Source organism: Equus asinus, chromosome 5, assembly GCF_041296235.1.
Source record: "Equus asinus isolate D_3611 breed Donkey chromosome 5, EquAss-T2T_v2, whole genome shotgun sequence".
NCBI lineage: Eukaryota > Metazoa > Chordata > Mammalia > Perissodactyla > Equidae > Equus > Equus asinus.
The window spans coordinates 17,678,254-17,700,766 of record NC_091794.1 but is presented as its reverse complement, the minus strand read 5'-3'; the positions used below and the strand labels follow the sequence as shown (position 1 = coordinate 17,700,766).

General features: G+C 40.2%; 1 protein-coding gene across 3 annotated transcripts in view; it reads left to right on the top strand.

Annotated features, from left to right (window-relative positions):
- LSAMP (limbic system associated membrane protein) overlaps nt 1-22,513 on the top strand; it is a 597,408-nt gene that overhangs the window by 533,686 nt on the left and 41,209 nt on the right. For all 3 annotated transcript variants that reach the window (XM_044771561.2, XM_044771559.2, XM_070508918.1), the window contains exon 4: nt 20,314-20,448. In XM_044771561.2, coding sequence (XP_044627496.1) covers nt 20,314-20,448 — 135 coding nt within the window. The remainder of the gene's footprint in view (nt 1-20,313; nt 20,449-22,513) is intronic.

Here is a 22,513-nt window from a genome sequence, read left to right as displayed (position 1 = left end):
CCAGATATGTCTCATCCTTAAGTCACTTTATGGTCTTTCAACTTTGACTCCTTGATGGAGAGAGGGATAGATTTCTCATTGGCCAATGCTTGGATTGGGGGAGGGGGTGGTCAAGCATCTGACTGTTTCAGAATTGCATCTTCTTTTGATCGGCATGGATCCAACCTAGCCATGTTCTCACCAAGACTTAACTAGCCCCCTCACAGCAATGCAGCTCATATGTAGCTAGCACTTCCATTTCCCATGCCAATGGCCAATAGCTCTCATCCATGACAGCACTTAACAATTCTCTAGGTAGACATTCCATTAGATAAGAATTGAACATTCCATTAGATAAAAGTTGAACATTAGATAGGAGTTGAACACAGGGACAAAACTTTTCCATTATCTCTGCTGTGCAGAGAGTGCCTTGATAACTTGCTTGAGCCTAAACCTAAAGTCCTTAGACCACCTGAAAATATATCAGGAACAGGGATATTGGCAAAGAAAAAAAAAAAGCGGTTTGGAGAAAACCCCAACGAATCCATCTGAAAACTAATAGAAATAATTAACAACTACAGTAAAGTTGCAGGGTAAAAAATCAGCTTACAAAAATCAGTTGCTTTTCCATACTCTAATAATTAACTTACAGAAAGAGAACTCAAGAATGCAATTCCATTTAAAATCACAACTAGAAGAATAAGGTACCTAGGAATAAATTTAACCAAGGAAGTGAAGGACTTATACAATTAAAACTATAAGACATTACTGAAAGAAATTGATAATGGCATAAAGATATGGAAGGAGATTCCATGCACATGGATTGGAAGAATAAACATAGTTAAAATGTCCACACTACTCAAAGCAATCTACAGATTCAATGCAATCTCAATCAGAATCCCAATGACATTCTTCATGGAAATAGAACAAAGAATCCTAAAATTCATGTGGGGCAACCAAAGACCCTGTATTGCTGAGGCAATGCTGAGAAAAAAGAACAGAGCTGGAGGAATCACAATCTCTGACTTCAAAATGTACTACAAAGCCGTAGTGATCAAAACAGCATGGTACTGGTACAAAAAGAGGCACACAGCCCAATGGAACAGAACTGAAAGCCCAGAAATAAAACTGTACATCTACGGACAGCTAATCTTTGACAAAGGTGCCAAGAACATACAATAGAGAAAAGATAGTCTCTTTAATAAATGGTGTTGGGAAAACTGGACAGTCACATGCGAAAGAATGAAGGTAGACCATTATCTCACGCCATACACAAAAATAAACTCAAAATGGATCAAAGACTTGAAGATAAGTGCTGAAACCATAAAACTCCTGGAAGATAATATAGGTAATATACTCTTTGATACTGAACTAAAAAGGATCCTTTTGAATACCATGTCTTCTCAGACAAGGGAAACAAAAGAAAAAATAAACAAGCGGAAGTTCGTCAGACTAAAGAGCTTCTGCAAGGCAAAAGAAACTAGAATCAAAACAAAGAGACAACTGACCAATTGGGAGAAAATATTTGCAAATCATATATCTGACAAGGGGTTAATCTCTATAATATATAAGGAACTTACACAACTGAACAATAAAAAAACAAACAGCCTGATCAAAAAATGGGCAGAGGATCTGAAGACATTTTTCCAAAGAAGATATATAGTGGCCAATAAATATATGAAAGGTGTTCAACATCACTAATCATTAGGGAAATGCAAATCAAAACTACACTAAGATACCACCTTATGCCTGTTAAAATGGCTATAATCACTAAGACAAAAAATAGCAAATGTTGGAGAGGATGTGGAGAAAAGGGAACACTCATACACTGCTGGTGGGAATGCAATCTGGTGCAGCCACTATGGAAAACAGTATGAAGATTCCTCAAAAAACTAAAAATATAAATACCATATGACCCAGCTATCCCACTACTTGGTATCTACCCAAACAACTTGAAATCAACAATCCAAAGTAACATATGCACCCTGTGTTCACTGCAGCACTATTCACAGTAGCCAAGACATGGAAACAATCCAAGTGCCCATCGACTGATGACTGGGTAAAGAAGATGTGGTACATATATCAATGACATACTACTCAGCCATAAAAAGGACAAATTCATCCCATTTGCAACAACTTGGAAGGACCTGGAAAGAATTATGCTTATCGAAATAAGCCAGACTGAGAAAGACAAACACCAGATGATTTCACTCATATGTGGAATATAAACAAACACATGGATAAAAAAAACAGTTCAGTGGTTACCAGGGTAAGGGGGTTGGGGGATGGGCACAGGAGGTGAAGGGGAGCACATATGTGGTGACAGTCAAGAAACAATCTACAACTGAAATCTCACATTGATGTAAACTATTATGAACTCAGTAAAAAATAAATGGTTTGGGCCTCCAGTCCTTTGAAAAGGACCAAAGATTATCACTACGTTGTTAGGAATGACCACTCCAAACTTTTGTGACTCTTAAGCCTTCCTATACCCAGGCACCTTTGCAATCATATGCCCGTCTATTCACTTCTTCTCAGATGTGTTGAATGACGGGTAACCACTTCTTAGCATGGTTATTTTATGTCAGATGAAGTCTTTTATGAATAGGCTTAGGCTCAACTAACCAAAACAAACCTCTGTCTGCCCTGACTGCCAACAGGCTAATTTTGTAGGAATCTGTGTCTACTCTAGGCTGTTGCAATTCTGATAGCATTTTACTCCCGCTCTTATTCTTCCCCATGGTATGATCTGCTTGATTTCTTCCTATGCTCTCCCTGTGCCCCACTCTATTACCTTCTCGTTTGCTGCAAGGTTTCCCCTTCATGCTTTTCTGCCTTCACATCTTTGCTGTGGTCTCCTCTGCCTCTGAACACAGTAGGTCAGAAGTGTTGCCTGAAAGCCACTGCTAAGTTTGACTTCAAGTGAAACCATCTTTCCAAAGGGGGTGATTTGAGGTGCTTAATTTTTTTCATCTTGAAATTGCAAGGTTTTTAGACCAGGAAGCTAAAATTTCATCAGTAAATGTTATATTGAGATAGTGCTATAATCAGGTTTCACTTTCTGGAATGAGCAGTATTTTAGAATAGTATACGAGGAAGGCAGAGCTAAGGATATTTGAAAACCTAGTGATTTATTGAAGAATTCTAAGACCTCCTGCTTGGAATTTACCCAGTCATCTTCTGAAAAACTGGATATCATTGTTCTCATGAAGATATGGATCAGCAAGTTTAAAAGACCATCTAGCATGACTTCAAATGGACCTAAAGACTTCTAGTGTGTTTTATACGTATTCCAGGACTGACTTTTCTATATATATCATAAGCCATGACCTTTTTATCCAATCTTCAAATAATTTTACATCAAGACTTAGATATTAGTGAGTGTTTACTAGTTCCTTCTTAGTTGCCTCAAACATTTAGATACAGGAAGCTAGAGTTCTATAAATTAGGATGTCTGAACTGTGACCCCTCTTGCCCTAACAGTGCCCTCTTCTTTCATTCTAGTCCTTCTAGTTGCCCAGAACTTATTCCCACAAGCACCCATCCTGATTGCTTGCAGGCTGACAAGTCTCTTAGGTATTAATTGAGAATTAAGACATTAGCTGATAAAAGGTATAACCTCTTGCATTAATATTTGCATTGCGAAAGGATTCTTAATGGGAAAATAATTAAGCTTTAAAGTTTGATATCTTTGAGGCAATTTATCACGCCTGGCAACCTGTCAGATCTTCCCACGCAGGCAGCCCCTGCCTTGCATCACCTTATCTGCCTACACCTCTTGATAGCCACATGTAATTTCAGTGTAACTCTGCAACCAGACTACTGGAGTGTGGGTTAGGATAGCTCAGAATCCTATATAACATGATCCAAAGAAATTAAGTCTCCCGTCTACTTACAAATTAATTTACTCTTAGAGGGTCTTCCATTACTTGAGAAAGTCAGCACTCATCCATCTGTAATTCTGCAAGTCCACAGATAGCTCATCCACTGATCAAAGTTGCTTTTGTAATAAAATTCACGCATGACAGAGGTAGGAAAGGCAATTTACATTTTCATCTCCAACTTTGCATGTCAATGACCTATTCCTGGTGATATTTACAGAATGAAAATCTAGTGACCATGCCAGGCAAAACATGGTGAACTGCAGAACAGAGAGGAAAGTAAAAGACAGCAGATAATTGGGAATTGGGACCTGGGCTTTGTTTAGAGTTCTAGGAGACCAGCAGGAAGTCGGCATTGGCTTATGTCAGGAACCTAGTGTCTGGAACTAATAGCCAAGATAGAGATCAGGCTCAGGAATAGAGCTGAGAATTTTAAAGTATGGTATAATGGTTAAAAACACTAGAGTCATATGGTAGATCTAGTCTTAATTTTCTAAGGATATTCCATACTGCTTTCCATAGTAGTTGCACCAGTTTGCACTCGCACCAGCAGTGTAAGAGGGTTCCCTTCCCTCCACATCCTCTCCAACGTTTGTTGTTTCCTGTCTTGTTAATTATAGCCATTCTGACCAGAGTGAGGTGATATCTCATTGTAGTTTTGATTTGCGTTTACCTGATAGCTAATGATGTTGAGCATCTTTTCATATGCCTGTTGGCCATGTGTATATTTTCTTTGGAAAAATCTTTGTTCAGATCCCACTGCTGGGTATTTATCCAAAGAACTTGAAAATGCAAAGAGATAAAGATACTTGTACCCCTATGTTCATTGCGGCATTATACACAATAGCCAAGACTTGGAAGCAACCTAGGGTCCCATCAAGGGACGACTGGATAAAGAAGATGTGGTATTTATACATGATGGAATGCTACTCAGCCATAAGAAATGGTGAAATCCGGCCATTCGTGACAACATGGAGGGAACTTGAGGGCATTATGCTGAGTGAAATAAGTCAGAGGGAGAAAGTCAAATACCATATGATCTCACTCTTAAGTAGAAGATAAAAACAACAACAAACAAACACATAGCATTGGAGACTGGATTGGTGGTTACCATGCGGGAAGAGGGGAGGGCAAAAGGAGTGATTAGGTTTACATGTGAGCGTATGGACTATAATTAGTTTTTGGGTGGTGAACATGATGTAGTCTACATAGAATTTGAAATATATTATGATGTACATCTGAAACCTATATAATGTTATAATCCAATGTTATTGCAATTAAAAAAATTAAACAAATAAATATAAAAAAAACAAACACTGGAGTCACACAGACATCTCGGCTTGCCATTTACTATCTGTGTGATGTTGGGAAAATTCCTTAGCTTTGCCAAACTTAAGTAGCTTCATTTATAAGGAAAGAGAAAAGAACACACTTGCATAGATAAATGAACTAGCGTATGTAAGCAACCCATATGACACAAAGTGGTACCCACAAAGTGAGGCTGAATTGTTAGCTCAGGAATAGGAATTGAGTGCCAAGTTCACTGCAGAATGTTGATGCTTCTTGTCATAATTTAGCTTTTCTCCTTTAAACTTTCCTGACCTAGAAACTGGATTGATTCTTGATCCCAGACCAAGGTGAAAGCTGTCAATTTGGGTTAACTGATGTCCCTTGAGAGAAGAAAAGCTATGAGCCTCTGAATGTCAGACTACTAAGCTCAGATGGATGGTTCCCAATTGTAGGCATGCCCAAGCATCACCCAGGGATCTTTATAACTACGTGGATGCCTGGGCCTCACCCCCAGGGCTTCTGATTCAGTAAGTCTGTGAAAGGGCCCAGTGATCTGCATGAACAGTCAGCTCCCAGTGTGATTCTTATATAGGTGGTCTGTGGATCACACCTTGAGAAACACTGGAACAAATGCTGACAAGAACCTGAGATAAGCTGATCACTACGCCTGGACACGATATTTGCATAATTTTTCTAAAGTGAAATCAAAAGGCAAAACACATTAATTCACATAACTACTTTTTAATTTCAAAAACAGTAGTAAGAGTTTAAAAATTCATCTGAGGAGACTTGATTTTCTTCAAATATCTGATGTATGCAGGCCATTTATAAAAGATATTGAGTAATGTATTAGATGATATATTTGACTGAAGTTTCTGAAATACATAGAAAAATGTGTTCCAAAGGGTAATTTTTCTTTTAAAGTTATGCTGTTTGGTATTGTGTGTGCATATGTTTTTTGGTTTTTTTTTTGGTGAGGAACATTGGCCCTGAGCTAACATCTGCTGCCAATCTTCCTCTTTTTTTTGTTTTCTCTCCAAAGCCCCAGGGCATAGCTATATATCCTAGTTGTAAGTCATTCTGGTTCTTCTATGTGGGATGCTGTCTCAGCATGGCTTGATGAGTGCTGTGTAGGTCCGCGCCCAGGATCCAACCAGTGAACCATGGGCTGCCGAAGTGGAGCACGCAAACTTAACCACTTGGCCACGGGGCCGGCTCCAAATGGTAATTTTTTATAGTCTTTATAGAAAAGCCTGTGGTCTCACTTCAGTGATACCATTTCTAGGAAGTGCATAAGTAATTATGGTCCAACTGTCTTGCTTTCTAAATATGTGATCCTTGGATAGACTCCAGAGAATCTCAAATGGACAGCTGTGTACTGAGTATGTCTGCGGTCTCAGTCATTTTGGGCTGCTGTAACAAAGTGTCATAGACTGGGTGGCTTAAATAACAGGCATTTGCTTCTCACAGTTCCGGAGGCTGAAGACTCCAAGAACGAGGCACGGGCAGATTCAGTATCCGGTGAGAGCCTGCCTCTTGGTTCTTGGATGGCAGTCTTCTTCCTGTGTCCTCATATGGCGCGGAAGGAATGAGAGAGCTCTCTGGGGTCTCTTTTATAAGGGCACTACTCTCATTTGTGAGAACTCTGCCCTCGTGACCTAATCACCTCCCAAACACCTCCACATCCTAATATTATTACATCGGGGGTAGGATTTCAACATATGAATTTTGAAGGGACACAAACATTCAGTCCATTACAATATGCCTTGCAATTATCTAGTGTTTTAAACAAGCATTTGACAGGTCCTAGGTTGAAACCCATTAGCAATTGAATCTCTGGTTAGTTGTTCTGTGTGGTTGCAGTGAGAGCCTTATAGGGTAGGTATGGGAAGTGAGGGAGGCAAACCTTCTAAGCAGACTGATCAGCTTGCTAGGGTGAGAGGAAATGGCTCCAACACTGGGCTGGGATGTTGTCTGATATAAATAAATAATTGAGCACATTTAAGTGCTTGGATGGGGTACAAAGTTCTGTGCTATATAATGTGGAAAAAATACTAAGCCTGATATTGTTGTATGATAGGTATTAGTTATCATCTGCTCTTTCCATTTATAAAAGTTTTCCTTATAGACCCTATAAATTGTATACATTCAAGGAAATCATTTTGTGGTTCTTGACTCTTAGGCCCTGGGGGCCCTCAGTCACTAGCAAACTTAGAAGCTCCCAGTGAGAAAGGAAGATAAGCTGAGTTTTGCTTGAGCTGAAGGAGCATAAAAGAAGAAACAAACAGGACAAAGGATGGATTCTTTCTACCCAGACCTCAGGTCTCCTCTGCTTTCCTGGAAGACTCGTAGTTCACATCATTAGGGAAACTCAGGTTGGGATCATTCTCAGAATATTCAGGTCCAAGGGCTGTGATGATAGCAGGGCGCAGAGATTTCTGGGTAATGGTCCTGCATCAAGGCTCATAGGCTATTAGTCAGTGATAGACACACAGTAGGAAGCATCCAGCCTTGGAGGACAGGAGAAGTTGACAATTAAATGATGGGTCAATTTGATGGTTTAGCCCACCTTTAGCCCTACCTGGGGACTGGAGTGCAATCTGTGTGCCAGTGACAAGACTGAAGAGCACAGGGTGGAGAACAGGTAGGGAAAAGGTGTGTGAGTGTGCCCACAGTGACCTGCCACCTTCAAGGTCAGCACTGAAGTCCAGACCCCTCTCAGTGGTGGGGAAAGAACTTCCAACAGTCGCCAGGCTCCGGTCTCATGGCTTCAGGGCGGAGCAGGCTGGGCCGGCAAGTCACAATCCTCTAATAGCCACAATTGGACGGTACAGGAGGTGGGGTGGAACAGACAACGCCCACATACAGTCGTTAAAACTCCTGTCCGGCTAATTAGAGAATTCTTCTGATTTTGTGTCATATCAATTTCCTGACTACTCGTCCTCCTGTGATTTGATATTGGTGTCTTATTTCCCTATGAATTCTTCCTTCCTTATGCCAGAAATAGAAAAATCTTAGAGATTTTCTTTTTCATTATGAGAAACCACAAGGGTGGGTATGTCTTTCTCTTGTATTGAGATTATTAAATCCAGTTCCATTTTTAAAAAACTTTTAATATAAAAGCAACATATGATCTATGCCAAAAATTCAAGTAGTATAGGAGGATGGAAAATGAAGGGACATTCCCTGACCCCACACTTTTGGCGCTCCTGAGTCCATAATCCAGAAGTAAGACTGCTACTGATACTGTGTAGACATTGTGTACATACAAGCCATGTATTAAAAAGCGTATGTATGAATATGTGCATTTATGTGTGTATACAACTATTCTAACACAAAGGAGATATACCATACACAGTATTCTATAACCAGTATAACTTTTTATGACTAACTAACATTACATTACATGAATTATATTTTCTTAAGTGAATACATCTATATAAAAAGCATGACACATGGTAAGTACTTAATAAATGCTCGATATAACGATACTAAATATTTTGTGATAATCTTTTCCATGCTTTGCTTTATAATTTAAAAACCATAGCATGTCTGGAAAAAGTAAATTAGTTTTACTTGTCTGTAATTTTCATACGAGGGGATTTATACTGTATTTATTCTGTTTTATTTATTTCGCATGACATTATGCTTGGGAGATTGTCCATGTTGCCACTTACAGCTGGCACCTATTCATTTTTTTTTGCTGTATGGTGTTCTATTATATGAATTTGCAACAATTTATTTACTCTCTACACAACGTGGGTGCTTCCAATGCTGCTGCGAACATCACTGCACATAATAGTGGAACTGCTGGATCCTACGCACATCCTCAGCTTTAGTAGATACTCTCAAATTTTCTCGCCAAATGGTCAGACCAGCCTACTCACTTTGAAAATTCAACTTTTTAATGAATTTGGCCCTTTTGTGCCATGTATATTGTAAATACGTTTTCCATCATGTCATTTTTGTTGATGAAGGTTTTGTACTGTGGAAAAATGTTTACTTTTTGTATAATCAAAATAATACATCTCTTTTTTATGGCTTCTGTGTTTCATGACTTACTTAGAAAGGTGTTCCTTTCTTCAACATTATGAAACTATTGTCATTTCTTTTAATACTCTTATAGTAATTTTTAATATTGAATCACTTGATCCATCTGAATTTGTTTTGATGAATAGTGTGAAGGTATTTTTTCTTCAAAATGAGATAGCCTGTTGTTTCGACATTTTTGCAACAATAAGAGAAAAAGATAATTCAGTAGTTAGTATATTGACATATGAAACTATGGTTTTTCCAAATATGACTAGTTAGATAATGGGAAAAAGGACTGTATTCACTAGAAATAAGAAAATATAAAACATATTAGAACAAGGTTAATGCAACATCTTAGGACTTAAGAAAAAAAGAACAATTGATGGATGAATAAAGAAGATAAATCTTAAATTAAAATGTATTAAAATCTATGGTAATTAAAATAGTAGCAGATTAGCCTAGGAATAGACAAAAGAATCAAGAAACAGAACAGAATCAAGAAACAAACCATGGGGCCTACCCCATGGCCGAGTGGTTAAGTTTGCACACTCTGCTGCGGCAGCCCGGGGTCTCACCACTTTGGATCCTGGGCATGGGCATAGCACCGCTCATCAGGCCATGCTGAGGTGGCATCCCACATAGCACAACTAGAAGGACCCACAACTAAAATATACAACTATGTACTGGGGGTCTTTGGGGAGAGGAAGAAAAAAAAGAAAAGAAAAAACAAACCAAGTTGTAGATAGGAGTAACATTTAAAATAATTGAGGAAAATCTAATTAATAGTTTTTAACAGAAACTAGTTCAAGTATAATTCCCAAAGCCTTTAGTCCATTTCCCACCCATGTGAAATGAAGTCAGGACCTTCCAGAGCTATTTAATTGTATTTATCGCTGATGAGAATGGAAGTTCCATAAGAGTTATGAATAGTACTTTTCTTCTTTCTACTTCCTCTATTTCTTGTACTTCTTGTTTAACTTCTTGGCTGGTACATGGTAGCAATGGATATTTGTCAAATGACTGCTTATAATTGTACTCAGAAGCTATGTTCTACTATTCAGATCACAATCTATTTGCATGTATATTTTCAAGTATTTAGATTTTTTGTGTGTGTGAGGGAGATTGGCCCTGAGCTAGCATCTGTGCCAATCTTCCTCCATTTTATGTAGGATATCGCCACAGCATGGCTTGACCAGAGGTGCTAGGTCTGCGCCCAGAATCTGAACCTTCAAACCCGGGACCACCAAAGCAGAGTGTGGGAACTTAACCACTATGCCACCAGGCGGGCCCCATATTTAGGCTTTTTTATACTATAAATTTACGTTTTGAATTGTTAATCTTACTCAGTACTTGGAAGTACCCCATCTCTATCCCCGTTGCCCCCTAGATGGTTAATTCCTTCTTTTTTGTCTATAGATATCTTCTTCCATTTGTAAAGACTTCAGAAAATGAATGAATAGATAAAGAAATGAAGTGTAAAAAAATAAGTAGTTTTATTCTTCATTTGTATCCAGTTGTTTAAAAGGAATCTCCCTCTGAATATCCTTTAAGCATTCAAATTCAACACGTATAAAAACTCATTTTATTACACCCACACACACATCAAAATATCATCCAGCCACAAATTGGTCAAACCAAGAACTTTGGGGTCATCCCTATCCCTCACTTGCCACTGAAATTAGAGGGGAGTTTGTGAAAGTAGGGCCCCCCTCCATCAGGCTAAGACAGTCTTGTGGGCTTTCTTCATTTCAACCGGTTAAACCTCTGGGGTGGCCTTTTTCCCTCCCTTTGTTTTTATTTAAAAACAAGTGGAGGAAACATCCTCATGCAGTGCTTTTTAAATGAAGTGACTTGTCAAGTCAGAGACTGTGGCAGTAATCTGAAAGGCAGTAAATTTAGCGACCCTCACTTGCACTGACAGCCTGTCACGCGCTTGAAACATAAATAGCAGTGGAGACAAATCGCTGCTGTTTTCCTATTAAGCTTTGGCCCACTGGCCTCGTAGCCTTCCCAGAGTGCGTGGATCCAGCCTGGGAGAGCAACTGCTTTCACGAGCAGGCACAAGCTTGCTTCTGGTCTCCCACTCCACCTATACATGCACTCCCAACGCTGCAGCTGAGACCCTCGCTCCCACTGTGATCCATCTGCTTCAAAGACTCAAAGCACCCAGGCCAGGATTGAGGGGTGATCGTACACAGAGGGCTGCAACCCAAACGAAATGTCGAAGAGGGTAATTCCAAGTTCATACATTTTAGTCAAAAAGGAAGAAGCAAATTGCCAGACTCCTTACTAGGTTTGTGTTGACCCCTGCGCAACAGAAGGCTGCCCATCTTACGTTAAATGAGAACATTCTAAGAGGATCACTTGAGTTCATGCTTAACCCATTTTCTTCTCTGGCCTTACCTTATCCACCCCTTACCCCCACTCTTCGACTCATTACTTATTTATTGACTTTAAGCAAGAACAGTTCTCTAAATTAGATCAAACAGCTCATTCAGCAATGAGGCTAGCTGAACAAGTGAGGCCGAGATTTTTGGGTGAGCCCAAATAAGGTCACTGCAACATTGGGGCCTGTAATGAAAGGGTGGGGGGCCAGATGGGGTTATCACCTGCTTTGTTTGAATTACTTTTCAAAGGCTTCTGTGGCAGCCACAAAACTGTGCCCAGCAGTCCTTCCACAGTGCAACTGCCCTGCTGAGTTTAACACATTCACTTACAAAATGCCAATTGATTTATGTGACTCTTGAAAACAGCAACCGCTGCTCTCATCTCTCTTGATATTTAATCCTCAGCCATGGCAGAATCGCTAATGACAGGTCGTGTTAATACCCCTACAGTTCTGATGACAATGGTGAAAGTTCTTGGTCTTGCCACCTGTAACCAGCAGTTCTAATCTCTGCCTCGCCCCCTTCTTAGGAAATAGTCTAGAAAACAATCCACACCTGCAGGGACTTTTACTTCTATTTTATTCCAAAGGACTCTTCTAAGTATTTGTGGGTTGTTTTGTTTTTGTTTTTCAGTTTTACCTCTTTGCATCTTCTTCCCCACACCCCTGAGACAATAAAAATGAAGTAAGACTTGGGGCCGGCTCTGTGGTGTAGTGGCTAAGTTTGGTGTGCTCCACTTTAGCAGCCCAGGTTCACGGGTTCAGCTCCCAGGTGTGGACCTACACAACTCATGAAGCCATGCTGTGGCAGTGACCCACATACAAAGTAGAGGAAGACTGGCACAGATATTAGCTTAGGGCCAATCTTCCTCAAGCAAGAAGAGGTAGATTGGCAACAGATGTTAGCTCACAGCCAATCTTTCCCACTAACAACAAAAAAAAGAAGACAGTGAGTCCTTGATTTATGACATCATGCTATATCATACAAATTTCTGCAGTTCCTACTACAGTGGTTTGAATTACCACCAATGTATATATTACACATTTAATCCACACTTAGCCCAGCCTCTTAGCAACTCTTTGTTTCTGAGTGCAAGCACTCCTTCCTAATTTCCTGAGTGGTGTCAACTGCAGTCAAACCCAGGAAGTCTCTAGCTTTCAACCTACAACTGCACTTAGAATACATTTACTCATACCCAAGAAAACTCAAGTGGACTAAAGGAGACCACAAGGTAGGTGAGAGTCCAAGTATGTGACACACGTTCCTTTCTCCTGCCCTCACAGACATTGCCATTCTTTCCCGTTAAGCCCAGACTCTGCCTCAGAATCCTTCCCACCATCATACTCTAGGCAGCCACTGTCAGTTAGTCAGGGCTGACGATGGCTATTTGACATCCTTGAAGAACCATCTCCACTTTCACAGCAGTTCACAGGGTGGCTTATCATAGTACATGTTAGGACTCAGTGCCAAGAAACTAGCTCCATGTGTAAGTGGTACTGATATACAAAGGACTTTAAACAAATAGAATTTCCATAGGATTCCATGCTTACACACCATGTTTTCTTCAGAAAACAAAGGAAGGAAGGAAGGGAGGGAGAAAGTAAAAATTAAATTATAAAAAATGTCATTTTACTTGGTACCTTGTGGATACCAGAAGGCTCCACTGTATCTTCTTTGAGATACAGAGATACAAAACAGCAAATCCAGAGTCTTTACACCACCCCTCACACCTAGTGAATGTCCTCCTAGCACATCCTGCTGCTCATTTCTCCTGTGTGGAAAACTCTATTTCAAGCAGGCTAACCAGATTGCCACACCCTTTTGCAATTTGCCAGCTCTGATTCTCTCCACTTGTGTTTTTCAACTTCCTGAAAACTGACTTCTGCCAGTAAGACTTTCTTAATATGATAAGTCCGTTCTTTACTGTTCCTGTAGCTCCTTTGCTGGCAGTTGGCATTTGTGGACACCAGTGGCTTTATACTGCTTTTGGAGAGGCCTGTATAAATAAGTGGGCGAAGCTAAACTTTTAAATACTAACTTTCTTTCTCATTTATTCCTCTATTTGATTCTCTCAAAAAGGAAGTTAAGTATACAAACCTTATAAAACCTGAAGGCTCTCTTTTTACTTTCTTTATCTATAACTGGACCACATCACTTTGGAAATTCCCCAGCTGTCCCATTCCCAATCTCCCATGTTATGCTCAGAAGATGGAAATAGAACAGATTCTGAGAGTTAAGAATTCAGCCAACTCTAGCATCTCCCAGCACTCTAATGATAAAAGTAGTCATGCCTAATTGGGAACATGGACTCCAAAATTCCACAGTACTGGTTCAAACCTCAGCTCTCCTTTAATAACATTATAAACTTGGGCAAGTTCCTTAGAGATCCTCTCTAAACCTAGGTTCCTGTGTTTCCTCATCTGTAAGCAATCTCAATGTCATTGTGAATTAAATAAGACAATACCTGAGTCACCCAGTACAGTCCCTAGTACATGTTTATTACGTGGTAGCTCCTTCAACAGTCAGTCTGCAATATTTCTTGAGCACTCCAGCATCCAGCATCATGCTGCATATGGGGATACAATGATACCAGATGCCGTCCCTACAATGGAAGATTAGCTATTATCAATACAATTCCCCTTTAGAGAAAACTAAACACAGCGGATCCTGATTTCAAGCCTAGCATTTAGAAGGGCAGAATAGTTTCTAAAAACTGACACCAAGTAGGAAGCAATAGTTAAGTATGAGTACAATAACAGAATGTCATGGCCCAGGACTGAAAAAGATGTGTGGATGGCAGCCTCCAGTTGCATGCTGAGCTCAAACTATGTCAGCTAGCTGACTGTTTTGTGTGTGTGAAAGCGAAAATACAAACTGTAGTGAATTGGATCTCTGTAGATGCCAGGAAGAATAATGGCAGGGTGTTCTTCATTTGGCTTATGCTCATTCATAGAGCCAAAGCCAGTTGTGAATCTTTCCTGGCAGTGTGCTTGCCTCTGGTTTTTGGGTACTAACTATACCCTTTGGGGCTGCAGAAGGCATGGGGCCAATTTGCATAATCCACACCCTGTTGTGTCTTACTATTCAAATAGGGAACATTTCTACAGCAGAATAACCAACCCTTCCCTCCTATGTAGCTGAAATATCTTAATAGTCAATGCCTCTTTCTCTCGAGAACTCTCTCTTCTTTCATTTCTATTCCTCTAACTCTTCCTTAAAATCATCTTCACCATATCACTTCTCTCAGGTTTTTTCCCCTCATTCTCTTCAATGCATTTCTCTTTCTTGTGTCTCCTTCTTCTCCTGTGATTGCTGCTTCTGGCAACAGCGTCTGCCCTCCACCCCTGCCTTCTTTCCATCATGGATCATTTACCACTCTTCACCCTTCCCTTAATGGGTGATGAGAGGTGGAGATGAGAAGTCATTTCAACCTTTGGACAGAAATGCTGTCAAAGACTAAGGGATCTCTCAGGTGGGAGGTGAAGCTGAGAAACAAAAACTTCAAAGGATCTGGAGAGAGACACGGCTGGAAATATAAACAGAACCCCATCCCAGGCATTCTTTCTAGATTTCTTGTGTTTCTTTCTCTCTTCCTTTTTTTTTTTTTTCAGCATGTTTGTGTAGAATGCGATGTGCAAAAAACAGCAGGGAAGCAAACAAAATTAGGAACAGGTGAGCATAGCCTTAGGGAAAAAAAGAAACCATGCAACGTGCTGTAAGAACAGAAACTTGTTACAGCATTTGAAGTGAGCACAGGAAACTTCAAATGGCATCATTGATTCGCGATCCTTTTTTCTTTTATTTTTAGTGGTAGAAGTTCATCGCTTGCTGTTGCTCACCCTTTTCACTCCCTTTCCATCTACAGACCCACACAAACACACACGAACACACACACATACTCTCCCAGACAAGTTCCACTTCTTTCCTTTCCATTAATCTGTATATGTATTTGTATTTATACCTAGTGTGTTTACAGCCACTTGCTTATAAATATTCAAATTTAGGTGAGTAAAGGGAATGTCAACCTCATGTCAAACCCATCTTCCCTTCTGTGAAAGAATAATCTACAGAGATGTTATAAGACTCTTCTCAGAAGAGTGAAAAAAAAAAATGATTAGTCTGTTTTCTAACAGGTAAGAATCCTTGGAAATCTACGTTTTTAAAGTCATAAAATAGTCAAATTTAATACGTTTCCTGAATTTTATTTCCTATATCTCAAATAAAGGAAAAGAAAGACAGATATCATAGTAATTATTAGGGTAGTAGTCTTTTTTGTTTTTAATTCCAGATAGGGCACTGGCTGTCATGTCCTGGGGGATTTTCAAGAATATGCCTGCTCTGCTTTAGTGAGCAAATCTTTGGGTGTTAGTGGATTTGTGTGCCCTGCCTAAAAGTTAGAGTGAATGATTATATGTAAATAAATAGCTGTTTGTATGTGTGGGGGTGGGGGGAGCGGAGGTGGGGAAGAGAGAGAAGGAGAGAAAGGGAGAAAGAGAAAGAGAAGCTCCATGGAAAGGTACTTAATTTCAAATGGCTGCTTGCTTATGAATGCCTGGTTGACCTTGCAAATCTAAATAAATCAACATTTTGGAGGTGAACTCTACAAGTTTCACCAAAGCACAGTACTCCGAAGGCACGGTACTCAGAAGGTGGCACCTGATGGGCTTTAATTGGAGTTATTCCTGGCTGATTTGCCTTTGCATTAGGGAACACAGAAGAGAACACATCCCTCTTGCTGTTGGCTCTAGGCCCTTCTTTCTGACTTATGAAGAAATATTAAAAGAACTAATATGTACAACTTGAGTAAACAGTGACTAAGAGGGGGTATGCTAATTATGTGCCAAAGTTTGAAACGTGCCTACACTGAGGAGGACGAGGAGTTATTTAGCCCGATAGCGGAATATTGCCAGGAGACACAAAGCGCATTCAGCAAAGGGAGATTTAAACTGAACACTAGATCCCAGAGTAAATATAACACTTGGCGGCATGAGCAAGCTTGTGGAAATAGGTTGAGATGTTTAAAATACCAAAATAGTGAAATTTGCTTTTCAAGTAAGCATTTATACAAGGGCAGAAAATAATAGATAGCAACAAAAGAAGAGTCCACGTTATAGCTACAGGACTTTATTCCACCAGAGAACTTAACAACACGTTACATTTTGGCCTGAGAGTCTTCTTAAGGTTGAGAAAGTAAAGGGAAATGGTCACAGGACACATGGGTTGAGAGCCGTTAGTAGAGTGAACTGAAAGAATGAGAGAGAAGGTGCCTTGCTGGGGCCAGACACATTAGGGCAAAGCGGGTGGAGCAAGAAGGTCTGAGGGCATTTTAGGATTCTGCGACTCAAGATTAACCTGGTGTAGTCCATGTCTTGAACAAGAAACTGCAGTTGATCAGGTGAAAAGAATGGCATTAGGTCTGTTTCCACCCGGGGCTCTGTCTGTGTCTCTACACCTTTTTCTGAAATGATAACTGCACACAGCAGACACACCCTCAGGACATGGCCAGGATGCTCCATCCAGCCTTTGAACAGCAAAGTACTCAGCACACCCTTTCTTCCCCAGTATAAGGGCGCTCGGTTAGGATGATTAAGAGGGAGTGGATTTATACACCAACCTCTCCTACAGAAATTCTTAGCCACCTTTCAATACTTTGTTCTCTTAAGCTATATGATGTATTGAATCTCACTCTAGTTTCCACTTGGGTTTTTAATTCAGTTCGGCTAACTCAACAAACGTTTATTAAGCAATCCGTAGCAAACCCTGTGCTGGTTCATGGGGATATTTTGAGTCAGACATGGTCCCTGAGGAATGTGCAACCTGGTTCTTTGTCTTTCCAGCAAGAGAAAAGTTCCCATTTCCTCTCAAATCACTGTAGAGTAATGAGAAACGCTCAAGTGAAGTAGGAGAGATAATGCATTGTGGGTAAAGTCTCCTGTGGGTGCAAAAAAAGACTAGCAAGAAGTGTCGGGAAGTGTAAGAGTTTCAACTGGAGGATCCAAGGGGTAAAAGAAGAATGACAAGAAGAAGGGCTCAGAGATGTCATTTAATATTTTAAGATCTTGTCAAGCGTTTTGGACAAGGGAAGACCATCTCTTTTCTCTTGCCTGTCTTTGATTTACACCTTGAGACTCCTCCATCGGGTGAAACAGCTATGCACATCGAGTGCTGGAGGGAGGCAGCCATCCGAGTGGAGGAGAGCTATCACAGGAGAAGCAAAAGGATCTTTCTGCCTTAAGGGTGGGGCACTTAAGAGAAACCTCCCCCTTCATCGTCAAGTAGTATCAGGGGAAATTCTTCCTAGAGATGTGGGATCGAAAATTCATCCCATAAGGATCTGTTTTATTATCAGATTATCAGGAAAAAAATGAGATTATTAATACCTACATTGGCATATAAGAATCCCAGGTCCAATAAATATCACTTTATTTTCCCTAGTTCATCGTAATGTTTACTCTCATAGGTGCCGTGTTCCCAAACTGGTAGGGCCTCAGTTGGTGCTGCCAAAAATCATCTTTCCTTCTCCTGAAACTGGTTTAAATCTTCCAAAAATCCAAAATTCAAGGTAGGGATCCGTTGCTCACCATTTCTAGGTAGTTTATGGTAATTGAAAATAATTTAGTGTTGTTAACCATCTCTAAGAAGGTTATACTTGTTCTTTCTTTCTTCTACTGACAACTACCTACTTAGGAATAAGGTTGATGAATGTGGGGGCAGGGCAGGGCAGAAATCCCAAACCATTCTGAAATCATCTTTAACAGTTTTTTCATTACAATCCACCATTGTTCTCAAAATCGATAATGTTATCTTACTGTCAATCCCACCTCTGCATTCCAGATTTTTAATGAGCTGATACGTATTTTGCCCTGCAATTGTCAAAGTTACCATTTGGTTTCAGGATATTTATATTTACCTAGAAGATTCTTGACATCAATTAGTTGGCATGATTGTCAGTCTATAGTTGCAAGTATTCAGGAAGGATCTTTTTTTTCTCCAAGTCCAAATTCTCCCCAGCTACTCCAATAAAATGGACTATTATTCTTTCTAAGATTTCTGTGGTCTCTCCTACCACATTCTACTTCTGTGGCATGTGAAGTAAGGTCTGACTACTTGCCTGAATGTGGAGAAGAAAAAAGGCAAAAAGACAGACAGGGAAAAAAATTATCCTTTTATAAATAATATGCAGCTATATACCTAGAGACTAATTCTAAAACACTTTCAGTAGACGCATGTGCTTGATAATGTGCAGGACTCCAGAACCAAATAATTTTGTGTAACTATTGCTGTTTTGCTGTTGGTATCGTAAAATTTCCTCAGAACTAGTGCTAGTGACAATTGACAGAAGACGAAGCTGGGAGTATTCCTGACAGCTGTGCTATAGAATGTTATCAAAGAGGCCTAGATTCTATTGGGAGCCTAGTTAACAGGCTTAGCTGACATATTTAGACAGTGAATTTGTCTCTGTGCTGTCTGTCTGTTATGTTGATTTGGCCATCAGGGAATTTCCAGAAAAGGAAAACAGTTTGTGGCATTTGAGCAAAGCTATTAATTGGTACCACTTAGTGTAGGCTGACTAGAAGCAAGATTTCTTCATGGTGGCAGGACTGTGTCCTTTAGCACCCTCCCCAGCTGCTCTATCCTAATTCAACAGCAGTGGGGTTCTGTAATTTGGGGTTAGGGGTAGTCAACTTAGCTAAAGTTAAAGTCTAAGCTCTTCCCCTGCTCAACCCCTTTTCCTCTTTATCTTATGTTTCCCCTTTTCTTTTTCCTCCCCCTGCACTTCCTCTTCCTTCCCTCTCTCTCTCTCTCTATCTTTCTCTCTTTCTCTCTCTCAGAAGAAAGTCATTTAATCAATTATACTCCACATGAGGGAAATTAAGCCTGCTGTCTTGAGATTTCTTGAGACCTATCCAACTTTGTGGAACTTTCCAAAAGGGCCTCCAGACCCCTAATCCCAGCCGGTAAAGCCAATGATATTTCGCTCCCTACTCCCCACCCCCATGTGACACAGTCTATTACAAAATGCACCAGCAGCAGCACAGTCTCAGGGATCTGGTCCATAGCCTGAAAGCCTCAATGATGATGTAGGTTGACAATGAACTAGGAAACCATAACTGCAAGACATGGTTTCGAACATGACCTTTGTGAATAGTATTCCACATAATCTGGGGGAAAAGAGTGATAATTTCTTGAAAGGAAGCCACTTGTTCTAATAACAACTTTTTGAAAGAGTGCTCTGCAGCATGGTGTAATTGACGATGTCAGTGCTTCAAAGGTAGCCCCTCCAAGTCCTTTGTAATTTGTATGCACCTCCTCCCCACTCCCACTTTGTTCTAAGCCCTTAACCAATAATGTTGGGTGTATGTATATAAATGCTCCAGCTTCTTGACTCTTGGTCAGGACAACTTTGAAGTGGGACATGAGCTGTCTCCAGAACTCCCTGAGGGATTGAACCGACTTGCCCCCTGTGGGATGTGACCTGTCATTGAATCCTCATTTCCCTTCTTTCTCTTCCAGGTCCCATCTTCCCACTCCCCTACCAGTTTTTCCTGAGAACACTTCTTCCTTAATTACTTTCACATGACTTTTTATCTTGGGGTCTGCTTCCGTGGAATTTGACCTCAGACAAGCACATTGTCAAATTATTGAAAAGCCATGTGGATTTATACCTTCTAAAAAGAAAAAAGAGGTGATCTGCTGCATATTTTAAACTTTAAAACCCAATCATGCAAACCTCTGTTTTTCAGGAAGAGAATTTGAAGGAGAAGAAGAGTATCTGGAGATCCTCGGCATCACCAGGGAGCAGTCAGGCAAATATGAGTGCAAAGCTGCCAATGAGGTCTCCTCGGCGGATGTCAAACAAGTCAAGGTCACTGTGAACTGTGAGTATGGCAGGAGCCAGCAGGTGCTGTGTGCTGGGGACCCACCTCCACCTCCAGCAAGCCCATTAGCAAAAGAATATTGCCTTTCAAGCAGATGCTCCTCTGGTCGGGGATGCACATTTATACATTGGACACATCCAAGGGCAGGACTTGGCCTTTGAATTTGATAAATCAACTCTACCAACTCTAAATATAACCCATAATGCATTTAACAATACACTCTGCCTTTTACTCAGACTGCAGAATTAAGAAAACATGATCAGATAGCACTAGCATTTCTGGCAATCACTGTTCTGGTCTTTGTGGAGACCAAGGTCACAACACTTTGGAAGAAGCAACAATTCGTATCTACTTTAACTGGAATTTCCATCTTAATGCATTATCTTTCAGAAGAGAATAACCGAAGATCATATTTTATCCTCTGCTATTTAACTAATTGTTCTCGGGAACAAATTCAAGCCACTGTAGTCAGATACCCTGTGTCCCCAATGGCTACCAGGGATACCTAATAAGTTAATTTTGCTTATCTATTTGTCCCAAAGTATGGGCAATAGAAAGGAAGATTTCACTAAGATGCATAGGTAAGTGGGCATACTTTGAACTTCTCAGATGAAAGGATCCTTAGATGTAGTTCAAAAGACGGGAGGCGGGGCAGATCCATATGATGTGTGTCACCCAGCAAAGGAATAAAGAGAATTCACTTATCCTGTTTAGTTAGGAGTGACTTTCCACATCATTCAAATTCAAGTTCCCACATCACACAACTGTGGCTAGTGACAGGGACAAAGGGATGTCCTTTGTTCTTCCCTCCTATGCCTTTAACACGTACATTCACACACACAAATATACATCCTACACACATACATATACACACATGTGCACATATAACACATGTATATGCATGCACATGGGCACACACACACACACATGCACAAACATCTTAACCCATGGTTGAAAATATGCTTTCGACTGTAGTGAGTTACTTTGGCTTTCTAAAGTGACCCAGAAAGCAAGTGTAAGAAAAGCGATCCAGACTCAGGCCTGTTTGATTCTAAATCCCATGCTTTCAGGAGAACGAGGAAGAAAACGACGTTTTCAATTCTTAGTACCTACTACCTGTTGCACTGGATTAAGTGATTTACACTTGTCATTTAATCCTCATAGTAACTCTTGAGATAAACATCATGAGTCTGATGTTAACAATTTGGAAACTGAGGCATAGAGAGCGGAGGAAACTTGCTTACAATGCCCCGTCCATGCTGGGCTGCACAGATTCCTGTGGCCTTACGCCAGTCTTGCAGCCTTCTGAAACAGACACCGTACCTAAGAGGATCCAACACATACGACTCTGCCCTAGACATTTATGGCACTCACTTCGAAGAAGCAGGGGGCTACATTTGATGAGCTCTGAAGTCCTTTCATCCCGAAGCTGTCTGCGAATTTTTTAGTAATAGAGTTTTGAAATGCCAGTATTACTATTCTTTTCCATTACTGGGTGTGTTTCAAAGACACATTAATGATCTCAATGTTATAAAATGCTTTAGGACCTTTTTTTCACATGAAAGGCAATTTCTCTGGGTGTTTATATAAGTTTATAATTAGGTTAGTTAGCTGCTTTTATGTACATACAGACATGCCATCCTCTTCCACCTCTTGTCTGACTTTTGGAGTGAAGATTTCATTTTCTCTTAATTGACCTTCATCTTAATTAGATTTCTGAAAGTCCAATCATGGAGTACATAGAAAATATTTATGCTTCCATTGTGTGAAACATCAAAGTGGTCTGCATTGCAGATGGTTCCCAAGATCAAAGCCAGCCGCCTGGGCCCTATTATTATTAGCGCAATTAGTCTGACATTGCTCCTTCCTGACTGTCCCCAAAGTGTAACTTGGAACAGAAGAAAATACTGATAATTTTCAAGAAAAGGCTTTTATGAAAATGTGAGCTTTTCCTAGTGATGAGTGAACCACAGAAGAATATGGACAGAACCTTGAGATTATAAAAAGACACCTCATAACAAATTACATGGAAATCTATAATGAGCTTAGTCAAACATCCAGTATG